The 12,319-nt window shown below is 35.7% G+C and overlaps 1 protein-coding gene across 1 annotated transcript; it reads right to left on the bottom strand.

The window, feature by feature from the left end:
- Positions 1-61: 61 nt before the first annotated feature.
- Positions 62-10,126, bottom strand: LOC111502081 (sodium-coupled monocarboxylate transporter 2). The gene is made up of 12 exons (XM_074169234.1): positions 9,918-10,126; positions 9,059-9,233; positions 8,420-8,615; positions 6,381-6,658; positions 6,161-6,228; positions 4,237-4,391; positions 4,041-4,181; positions 3,766-3,984; positions 2,421-2,568; positions 2,027-2,149; positions 1,203-1,375; positions 62-500 (listed from the first exon to the last, which is right to left on the bottom strand). Exons 2-12 carry the CDS (start codon positions 9,180-9,182, stop codon positions 158-160), a joined length of 1,968 nt encoding a protein of 655 aa, XP_074025335.1. The 5' UTR covers positions 9,183-9,233; positions 9,918-10,126; the 3' UTR covers positions 62-157.
- Between the last annotated feature and the right edge of the window lie 2,193 nt (positions 10,127-12,319).

Raw genomic sequence — 12,319 nt, forward strand, 5'->3', positions numbered from 1 at the left:
GATGTCTACTACCTTTCGAATAATTTTTTCAGCTTTTAGTGCATTATTTTTTTTGGCAATAAAACCGTTCAACATTTTTTTTACTCATTTTATTTTTACAGTTAACTCAAATAAGAAATAAATACCTAAGCCTAAGTGATGGGTAATGAATTTTAAATCAGCTCAACTCTGATGATGTCCTCCTGAATTTTTTTCCCAAGTCGCTCGTCTGTGACACATAATCTTGCAAAGATCTGGAATCCAAGTCGATGAATACTTTTCCTTTCTCCGGACGTTCATCGCTATAACTCGGTTTAGAAGGAATATTCATGAACTTCCTCATTCTGCTCGGTAGGGAGTAGAGAAGGTTTCTTATTGGGGGTGATAAGAGTTCGTCATCAAGATCTTCCATTTTTGTAGCGCCCGTAGCGAATGAAATGATCACTCCCAATGCGATTGTGGTCAAGCAACCGATGGCAGAGTACCAGATGTAGGAAACTCGGTACAGAACGAAAACATGCCTGCAAATGATTATTTTATTATGCAGTCGTTTGTATCTATAATGAGGAACAAAAGGTCTATAGGACCTTTTACTTTATCGTGTTTATTGGAAAATATTACTTTCAACATTCAAATGGCCCCATTTCGAATACTATCAAATTCATAAAACACTGATTTGAAATAAATATCTGAATGGAATTGACATTTTTTCGAAAGATATCACTTTTTCCCTCTTGTACCTAACGGGAGCTGCGTTATTCGGATTAAAGTTTGTTCATCTCTTTGATGGTCTTACGTTCTACATTACATGCTAATGAAAATTTTGTTTATTTGTGTGTATTTAATTTTGTTGGTCATAGATTTCTTAAATTTCATAACACAAGACCAAAAATGGCTTTTATGAAGTTGAACATTTCAACAATATTGATTGTAATTGCCAGGGAGTTCATACAATATCGACATTCTTCAATATAAACTGTTTCTACTAAAACTACTCGGTATATTTAATCTAGATATTGAATAGAAAATGAGAATGTCCACTGTTACGTTGAAAAAATGGATATGAAAAAATTCCAATATTAAACTGACACCGTGATTCAAAATACTTTAATACTCCAGGAAAAGAAAGGTTTCAGCTCTCTACTAGAATAAGAAGAAAGCCAGAATTTTTCTTCCCCAAAAATCCAAACTATACTTATTGAAGAAATTAAATATTGACTTACGTATTGTGTACCGCCCTTTTTTCTACCACCACAGTTAGATTCATACCGGCACAGTTCTCAGAGCTGGTAGTTTTCACAGGCTCTTCAAGATTACCACTTGCTATAGCAATTTGTTGGCCCACACACATCAAGGTGATAAGACCTGCAGCTATCACACTTCCACACATCGCTCCCTAAAAAAACGGACATTTATTTGATATTAGTATTTATCCATGATATAGAGATAGATAAGACTATTGATTTCCTTATTTTATAGAGCTGTCAACTTGATAGTACAACAGTGGATTTTGTTGATTATCCAAAATTCTAAGAAACAATGTTGATAGATTTCTATATAAGTGAAATTTTATCCATTTGCCACAGATATCAGTAATAATAATAATACCATTTATTTTTTATAGTCAGGTACGTGAATACAAAAAGAAGAAGAAGCATACAGTCACATTAAGACATTCTTGTACAGTACAGAAACTGTGATTCAGTCAAAACACTTTCAAATTGCGTTTGAAAACATGGATTCTATCAATCTCTCTAAGACAAATAAAAAGGGGACTTGGCAGTTAGGTTGTATTTATAGGGTTTAACCTAAAAGTTATTACGATTTCTCGTATCAATACTATGATAGGAGCTATATCGTCCAAACTTGATTAGTATAACTATGAACAAATACCTTTTTAGTTCAAAGGAAAAAAATTGTAATTGTGAAAATTGAAACAGTATGAGAATTGTACAGGTGCTATATTATTTGACAGTATCTCCACTTTTTCTTCACCCTATGAAAAGCAAAATTAATTGTGGTATTTCGCTTAGCTAGTGATAGTTACCTTGGAATTTGCCCATGGAACGAACATCCCAAGCGAAAAAAGACCTAATGTAACTCCTCCAACCATTCCATTGAAACTAATCGCCACTTGCATCACACTTCCACTATTAGCTACCAAAAACACCTGGAAGTAGACGATGAAATTGTTCTGTCGTTTACATAATCTGTATTAAACAAATTCTTTAAAGAAACATGTTTTTGTGAAGGCCTCAATATTTCTTTCTGTTTTATATATAACCTTCCGCAATCTGAAAGTTTGTGGAAGGTTATATACCGAAAAAACTGAGGTATATGAGGGAGTTATGTGGCTACCTAGGTCACCACACCTTACACCATGTGACATTTCACAGAAATATAAGTTGTAATAGAAATTATTCACAAGAAATCATACATACCAATCCAAAGCTACCAGCTCCATAAGCAATTGTTAATACTTTAGCAACTATTGCACCCCTGCTTTTAGGAATTCTGATTCCAAAAGCAGATTCCATAAAGTCTTCCATTGTTACTGCTGCCAAACTATTCAAAGCTGACGCAACAGTTCTGAAATGATGCAGATATTACCAAAATGTGTTATGTGGTCTGAAAAATTTCGACCTAATAAAGATACAATACATTTGAATATAATTGGCCGATACTCGATGAAAATCCTTATTAAAAACTAATTAATACAATTTATTGTGTGGTTTTCACTATAAAGAGTTTAACAAAAACCGCGACACGTGTTTCGCCATACAAGAGCTTTCTCAAGCAAACTTTATGCTTGTTTCCGTTGACCAGCATAAATAATGGCAACCCTCAAAGTCTAATCTTACGGGATCTCACTTTCTGAAGTTCGATTTCTATCATGAGCTATGATGTAGAACAACCCACGTTGAATTTGTACTCATAGGTACTGGAAATGATCTGGAATTGTGTTTGTAAATCTTTTGCTGGAAAAATCCTCACTTGTTTACTTTGTAGTAAATGTTCAAGAGGTAGCAAAAACGTATGTGAATTTCTGGAACTTCAACTAGCGTTTCCTAATATGACTAATAACCAGTCCGTGCAGAGCTTATTGTTACATCATCTGAAAATGAATGGAACAGTTAACTAGTGATGATCGACTGTATTGTCAAACAATCGCCAAACTAACTGACTGTTATAAGAAAACAAGTATAGCTGAGGCACCAGTCAATCTATGACGGATGCACCAAACTCTTACGAAAGTTCGACATATAGATGAACACCTCAATCTAGCAGACCACTATCATAATCTTCATGCAGTCATTGTTCACTGTGGTTCTGGCGTTGAATTTGGTCATTATCACGCCTTAGTCAAAGACGAAACGGACTGGTTTACGTTTGACGATAGTCGTGTCACGAAGTGTTCTGGCGATGCAGTGAATTTAGTGGAGCCTCTGGAGACACCCCACATTTCATTTTATGAGTGAGAGGATATTGGCAGATCAAGATCTTCAGATGGTGTGGTGCTGCAGGTTTTTCTGGGTTTCCTGCAGCTCAAAAAGCAAATGCGCCACTGGAATTAATGAAGTCGCCCGGAGCGACAATTAATTTTTGTTGTTGTTTTATAGTGTCCTGATTTGTATTTTAGAATTATTAAATGTTTTTAAACAATTTGTAACTGTCTGCATCAGACCGTTAAAAATTGAATAATGAATAATGACGACTTCCAGGCTTTGGAATAAAAAGAACTACTTCAAAATGAATATCGTCCTTTTATTCTAATTGTTGACTTACCCCAAACTTGCTGCAAAAATTCCTGCAACGAAAAACCCTGTTACTCCTTTCAAGCGACCCAGTATGTTGATGACATAGTAGGGAAGGATTTCGTCAGCAGCTGTGATTTCCCCAATTTGCAAAGGATCGCAGTCCTTGAAATGAGCCACCAGTATCATTCCTGTGTAGAAATTGATGGAGTAAATCATAATGAGCCCAAAGGAGGAAATCCAAATCGCACTTAAAAAAAACGGTTTCAATAATATTTGCAACCGATTTTGTGTTCATAACTTTACCTCCTTACTTGACTAATGTGTTCTACAGAAAGATATTTTTGGATCGTCGCCTGATTTGAACAGAACATGGTGAGCCAATAGAAGGTTCCTCCTACGACCACTGACCAAAAACTGTGCCTCACGGTCACATTCGGATCAAAACTAGAAACAGTTGGTTGAAAACGACAATTATATTTTTAAAAAACTTCAGACTTACTTGAAAATTTCTAGCCGGTTGGTTTTATAATTGTGGGACCAAACAAATTCTGTTCCTCCTACTAATTCATTTGCTAGAACTAAAATGAGAACTAGGGACCCCACCAGAATGACCGTTTGGAATGTATCTGTTATGATTATTGCTTTCATTCCTCCCTGAAATGAGAATTTTGACCTGGATCAATTAATACATGATGAGTTCGAGAATTGAAAGTGAAATATGTGGTATATGACGGAAATGATTATTTGGGAAAGCCACATTCTGTGCAACTTCTTCACAAACACTGCTCCTAAATATCAGAACTGCAACACTCTTCTCGACGCGCCTTTCATCAACCAAGTTGGCGTCTTGAAGAGATGAAGTAGTCTAAATCCTAACTCCTAACCTGGTCTCTGAGAACGGTTCCATAAGTACCCGGCCTGACTTAGAGATGGCGGTAGTTGTTTGAAAAATAGCACTGCATCAGAAAGTGCACAGTGTATAAAGCATTTGTTTCAAGTTTGAAGACACTGCGTTGTTAAGTATTTGTTTGGCACGCTAACGGATTAGAAGGTATTTTCAAAGACTGATCATGAAAGTAGCTTCCAAAACTGAAGCTTGGCGATATATGAAATAAGCGGAGAGGACTTTGACAAAGATATATTGGTCAGAATAGGCGAGTTACTAAAACCGTTTCAACGACCATGGAAATGAATTTAAGCCATGTTCAGAATAAGAATTAGTCTACCACATCTTCTGAAGACGCCAATTTGGTTGAATAAATAAGATAAAATAAAAGAATGTTGCGTTTCTGGTATTTTAACTTTTCAATCACACAAAAGCTAGTCACACAGCGGCAACTTTTCAGTCTGGGCGATTGAAAACTGTCTGAAACTGTTGAGATCGTTACATTTTCGAAAGTCCGACAAAAGCAAAGTGTGGCATAAGAACTATGAACACTGGCAAAGGACCCATAGCAAACAATCTATTGTTTACAATTTAATGAAGCACCCTATTGAAATTTGCAGTAACTTTCACGGAGAAATAAACATACATTCTTGACCACAATGATCGTTACAATGACGAGGTCAAAGAGGATCAGTGGAGTGGCCCACAAGGTCACCAGATTTTAATCCGTTATAATTATTTTCTGGGGTCATTCTAAGACGGCCATCTGTAAAATCCAACCAGCATCTCTGGACGAATTATATCAACGGGCTATCATTGATAACTCCGGCAACATTACACCATATTGAGAAGTAATAGTTCAATAAGTAAGATATTGGGCAAATTTCGAATTCCATTATTCCTCCTTTGGTGAATTAAAAACAAAATGAAAGTTAACTTTTTTCAGGTTTGATTTTAAAACGCCTATTTTGGATAACCTCCGCATCAAATTCCAGGAAGGAATTCCAGGATGGGATTTCACTTCGTAGGGGGGTGAAAGTCACGAGATGATAAACAAAAAGTTTCCATTCAGAATAAAAATCGACGGGTTTGAGCTAATTATTTTTACCCAGATGCCATTCATAAGAAATTGGCCATTCTTCGTTATTACTGACCCACCCTGTATATATCAATAAAGGGAATTTCTGTAGGGTCTGTAAATTTACTAATGTAATGTACTTGTACATTACGTGTTTCGCTATACAAAAGCTTCTTCAGGTGCCTGAAGAAACCTGAAGCCTAAAGTTTTTGTAAATCTGTTTAGTGAAAATTTCACAATAAAGTGTTTAATTATATCGGCAGAGATTTCAAAACCATTTGTCAGCCATAGATTTCAATTACGTTATTTTTGATTCATTAAATTTTTCTAAAATACATTTTAAAAGACAGAAAAGTGCCAGATAAAAGAATTTATATGTTTGCTAAGTATATCCTTAGAGTGCGATATATGAGTATTTGTAAAAGGTATTTTGGGAGTTTTGATAACCCTGGTACTTACTTGGGATGCATAGAATATACATACAGCATAGACGATTGTAACTGCCAAATATACGTTAATTCCAGTCACTGAAAAATCGAGTAAACATTAGAAGAGACCTTTTTTTTACCCTTTCACCTACAGTTTGATAGGTTGTTTGTTTAAATTATTGTAGTGTTGTTATTGAGTCATTGATTGTAGTTTTAATAATATTTCAATTTCAAAGACACACGCACTATACCTTTGCTTAGAGCCAATGCTGGAGCGTAAACAGCCACACTGGTGTAAAGCACCATCTGAAAGACATACAACACGCTGGCCAAATATCTAGTCTTGGAGCTGAATCTCAGAGACAAGTATTCGTAAGAGCTGGTAAGTCTCAGATTCATGTAGACCGGCAGGTACAGTTTTGAGGTGAGAGGTACTACCAGTATGAAAGCTACGCAGATCATCCAGAATTGGGATCCGTGAGAGTACATTTCTGCGGGGTTACCGAGAAGCTCCACAGCAGTGACAAAACTGAAAAAGAAACAATGGTGAATATTAAAAAAAATATTTCGAATGTTGAAAACATGTGAAACAGATTTTGCGAAAAAACCTGACACGAATAACTTCGTTACCACACTGCATGTTACTAGATTTCTTGCTCATCAATGCCTCTTGATACTTGATGCGCTAGACCAGAAGGCGGAGTGGGGCGAGAGATCATTGCCATCGAGGAACTCGTGTAGTAAAATTGGTGTTAGTACATTGACTGGGGAAATTATTCTGTGCGGTGAACTTGAGTTATTTGTTGTATTGTTTGAACAGTAAAGAGACAAACAGGGTTCTCAGCGGACAAATCAGAAGAATTGTGAATAATGTATTGAGAATTGAAAAACAAACGGAAGCAAAGGTGGATGCAGTGCCTGATTTAGGGGGGGGGGGCAAGCGAGGATACTGCCCAGGGTTCTCCACACGAGAGGGGCCCCTACAATAAAGATAAAAACAATTTTGACGGGTCAGTAACTCCTACATTTTTCTCCCGAACAAAATTTTTGCATCCTTTTCAAGAATGCTTGCACAGACATAATAAATAATATAGTTATCGATATATCAGAAAGCACTTATTGCAAGTTTCCAATTACTATCAATTTTTGATTTGCACGAGCATTTCAGTGGCAAATAGAAAGAAGGGTACCTACCTAGCAAACCATCTGAACTATTTCCCAAAGAAGTTGTAACAGACAAAGGAAAGGAAATTGCAAGTTCCATTCACAAAGACGAAAAACTCCAGATTACAGAAGTCAAGGTTACAAAACCAAAAAAGAGGAATAGATGAATATGTATCCAAAAAACACGCCAGATGTCATTATTTGAAACACCAACTTCAAGAGTGGAAAAATGATAATTTAGGTACTGAACAATTAAACTTATTTTATTATTTTCAACTTCTAACGCAAGAGTTCATGATTAGAATGCTTGCTCGTATAAAGGTGCATTATTTTTCAAGTTTTCACTCCAAGTCCACTTCTCTACTGCAAAATAGTAGAGTAAGATCTCAACGATAAACATTTTCAAAGGAGCAGCTTTTACCTGAAAGTAAATTTAAGGTGTTTCCATCTATAAGCTACACATCTTCCTCATGTTTCCAACATCACTCTCTCTTGAGATGAACTACTGCTCATTTTTCTATTCACCAAATTCACTCTTCCACCATTCTCAAGAACAGATGAAAATCTCTCAATTTTGAGCAGGAGTTCAAAATTATCCTATCACTGAGGCACTCAATTGGTGAGCTTTTGCCTTCGGTCTCCGGGATACATCACCTGTATCAATAACCATTTCTCAGTGCAACGGATGTAGAATAGTGAGAAGCGGAAATGAGGTGGCTGAAGGATCACACCTCTTCTAAGGGTGACCTGTTCAGTTGAGACTCTAGTTTGACTAGACATTGTGGTGAAGCGAGTCATCCAGGGTCCAGAGTATCGGTAGTTCAAGCACCCTTACTATTTGATCAGGTAGCGAAGGCATTACAGTAAATGTTAAATGATATGTTGAAGTACCTAATCGATCTAGGTGATAGAATTTACATTGCAAAGAGTCTTGGGTTACTATCATTATTATCTAGAGCCTTGGAGCTTTCTAGTTGTGCAAGCCTCCACAGTCGTCTATTATTACTTCTGAATTTTTGGAATTCCAACCACTTTGTATTCCCCCATACATAAAATTGTTCCAAAATAGTATTGGGAGTTGAAAAACGACAGTTTCCATCAAATACATGGAACTTATATAATTTACCTTGCTGCTAACGAAGTAGCCATTGGAAAAGTTCCCATTGTGCTGCCACCCAATAAAAAGTCTTCGCTATTTTCGTGCGTATTGAAAACTCCATAGAAAACTCCTATACCGCAGGAAATCACAAGCATCGCTCCAAGGATTAGATAATCTGCCCAAGAGAAAAAGTTTTTCTCGAAATTTTCTTCACTGCACATATCTAAAACAAAATTGAATACTTCTGATAACTTATAGGAACTAATATTGAACCACTAATCACAGATTTATTCGAAATGTGTATAGAAAATGAATTCTTGCTATTAATTTAACGAATCAAAAATATTTTTTACCATGGAAAATATTTTTTGGAAAGAAGATACCCTTTCTTAGTTTTTCACTTTCTTTGTGACTGGGAAATGGCGAACTACTGTATTGACGAGATTCATTATATGCATTCATGTATGTATATCACAATGTAGACATTCGTCTTTGTCTGTAGCATACTCATTATGCTAACTTAGCTAACGAAATGCGCATTGCGAAATAGTATTTTTCTGTATGGAAAATGTAGAAAATGTAGAAAACAAAACATGGAATTTCCCAAGTTTAGTAGTCGGTGAAATTCCTACCCATATGGGTGGCAATTAATCAACATTCACTTACCTTTCTCTAGGTTTTTCTGAGACCTCGCAGCCGCTACAGAATTGAACAGAATTATCATCACTGAAATATTTATCAGCAGTTTCGGTTTTGTAAGTAAACTCTTCCACTTAATTACATCTTCCATCGTAGTGAATAAAATCCGACCGACTCAGTCGTTTTGTTTATAAATGAATATCTGAAACGGAAATAACTCATGGTCTAACTTAGACAGGTAACTTCAAGTGTATATTATTGATAAAACCGGATTAATCTGAATTTTACCGTCAACAATGGGCCAACAAGTCAAAACAAATGACCACCTGTGTGCGACAGCAAAAACAAATAAGTATGAATTTATTAAACGTTGTCGAGAAAAATGTTGGTTTCGTCCATAGCAGTTTTCCGTCTATGGAGAATTTGCAACTTTGCTTACTTTTTAGCGTATACATTATTTTAACAATTTCGAAATGTACAAGTTCTAACTGAACCGTTTCTTAAAATTATATTGACTCATTTAGAAATATTTACGCAGGAACATTATAAAATCAACGAAAATAGGGAAAATTATAACAGTTTCTATGCAGTAAATGATGAAGCAGAATACTTTTCACTGAAAGTTGCCTAAGATTCAATAATAGTGACATCTAGATGGTATTATCATTGCTGTTAGTTTTATTGCTGTACAACTCTGTTTTGGTGGTCTAGCCTCAATTTTTTTCACCATTCGATCGGTTCGAAGAAAATAATCGACACAAAACGATAGAAATAGATATCTTGTCAATAATAAATCATGTTCAAACAAGCTTGTTTCACAAAATTTGAAATCTCAAGGTTTTAATCTGCATTGGCCTAAAAAATCTGAAACAAAAAAGTAACTCACTTTATTTTTTTTTAAACGTTGTTGTTGTACATCAAAGGTAAGTACACTTTACTAGAATGGGTTTTTTTTACTGGAAACCGTCACATTTAAAAAAGTATTTGAAGAATTTGTCGTGCACCATTGAGATTGCACTGAAGTTAATTTCTCGTTGCATCAGCTATTATAAAGTACAACTACATCAGAAAAACCCCTGATTTTCCGAACGAGAAAATAACAAAAACAACGCATCTTTCTTCATGTTAATTGAAGATTGAGATAGTGAGTTCATTTGAGAAGATAAGAATTGACGGGGGTATTTTCAAGTCCCCCTATAGAATAGGTCATTATTTTTCAATGAGGAGAATGGTCAGGCCCCCGTTTATGTGATCAATATAATTCCAAGCGATGTCAAAGGTGAACTTCTAAGATACATACAAACACTTCAAGGCTACATGAACTCACGATTTATTATGACGTGACCTTCTGAACCGAAGGAATGTCTCAGAAGTTTTTCAAAGAACGATAATTTAAATACTGTATATGATTGTCAAGACCGCCGAATTTCTAGTGTTTTTTTTATTACCTCTAAGAGACGATACCGCATGATACATCAAATGAAGGACCTTTTTCTTGACAGTTTTTTTTCTCAGGAATGAATTCAACAACCGATGTGCTTATAATCTAATGAACAGAAAACAGACTTCAATCTACAATGATGAAAGCAATCGAATATTTTGGTATGGAATTATATTTCTATGCTGCTCATTGATAGTTATTGTGTAAAGTATATTACCTCCATCTTCAGTGCAGCCATTCCCACAATTAGTTTCAAAGTTATTGGGAACAAGCTGTACAAGTGTAACTTTCCAAGAGACTTAGAAGGTTTAATTAGCATGTTGCCAATTCATCTAATCCACTGAAGGCACATAAAAAAAGTATTCGTTTTCAATTGGCAAATTATTAACCACCTCATTAATCTTTGTGAGATTTGACATTTTCAAAACGACTATTTTGTATTGTCAGATAATGCTATCTCTTGAATATATTGCCTATATTGTTCGGAGTGCCACAAGGATTCATACGAGGGGCCTTAATATCCTCCAGATTTCATAGTATCGAAAATGGATATCCTTGGTACGGTATTGACGAGATTTAGTAAACGCAGTCATGTATATCGCAATGTAGACATTTGTCTTCGTCTGTATCATATTCAATATTTGCGTTTTGTAGTATAATGCACATATAGTTCAATTAGCTTGAAAATTTTGATTCACTGTTAGTTTCTTGCCCCATTTTTCATGAGTAGTCGAAGTAGCTGTGCATACTCAAAGTTTCGGTGTTCTCAAAGGTCAAAAAAAAGGAATAAAGCCGCTGCCAACTAGTCCACGTGGACTGGAGAATTCGTATTGGATGATTTTTATCAACCGAGTGTTATGATTGGCTGAAGAGTCATAAAATTAAATTTCAAGTCATGTTACGGTGACGAATAGAATGCAAGCCGTCGTGATGTCAATGTTCAGTTCAGGAACTGATCGTGATTTGAATGTTTAAATTCGATAGTGGTGCAGTTATAATGGAAGAATAATGGACTTGCGTAACAAATACTTAGAATAAGTAACTAAATATAGATAAGAACAACGGCAAATTTTCTATTTGGACGAAACTTGGTATGACACTCATGACTTAGTTAAGAAAGGGTGGACTGATGGTTCGAGAATGTGTACACCTAACATGCATGCAAACAAAGGATTGCGACTAATCATTGTGCATTGCGGAGGAAGTAAAGGGTGGGTTCTGAACTCTTTAAAATTATGTGAAAAAACTTGAGGACTGCAATGTTGACTATCATAGGAACATGAAAGCTAATATTTTTGAGGAATTGTTTGAAGACATATTGATCCCAAATTTGGATGCGAATTTGGTCTAGGTAGTTCCTGCGACCGATGTGGACACATGCGATATTGTCGTTACTTTGTCCTGCTCATCGCTGTTGCTACTTGATCACCTATGGCGCTAAACAATGTGAATTCACGTTTATTTTTAGGTTTCACTTCACAAGTGAACACATTTAGAATATTACTGGAGTTTTTCCCAACACCAAACCGTTATTTTTACACCTCGACACGTGTTCCGATCACCAGGTGATCACCTTCAAGATTTTGATCTTCCTCTTGAACATGACCACTTGGTGATCAAAACACGTGTCGAGGTGTTAAAATAACGGTTTGGTGTTTGCAAGAAACGCGAATATGATTGTTGGAATTGGGATGGAAAATTTGAAGGGCGTTTTTGATACGTTTTGCAAGTAGATGAGTTACATAGTTGAATAATAATGAAACAGCGTTAGAAAATATGAAAACTTTATTGTTTCTGAATCCTTTGGAAGACATATGATAAAAGGCAGAATAATTTAAAACGATTTG

Source organism: Leptinotarsa decemlineata, unplaced genomic scaffold (assembly GCF_025532065.1).
Source record: "Leptinotarsa decemlineata unplaced genomic scaffold, Ldec_3_MD MMD2_P_RNA_scaffold_5, whole genome shotgun sequence".
Classification (NCBI taxonomy): Eukaryota; Metazoa; Arthropoda; class Insecta; order Coleoptera; family Chrysomelidae; genus Leptinotarsa; species Leptinotarsa decemlineata.

Excerpts from the sequence above, each read along its gene's own strand:
- LOC111502081 (XM_074169234.1), bottom strand. The coding sequence starts at position 9,182 with ATGGAAGATGTAATTAAGTGGAAGAGTTTACTTACAAAACCGAAACTG. Across the intron at positions 4,392-6,160 it reads GTATATTCTATGCATCCCAA|GGAGGAATGAAAGCAATAAT; the intron begins GTAAGTACCAGG and ends TTCTCATTTCAG. Across the intron at positions 501-1,202 it reads AAAAGGGCGGTACACAATAC|GCATGTTTTCGTTCTGTACC; the intron begins GTAAGTCAATAT and ends AATCATTTGCAG.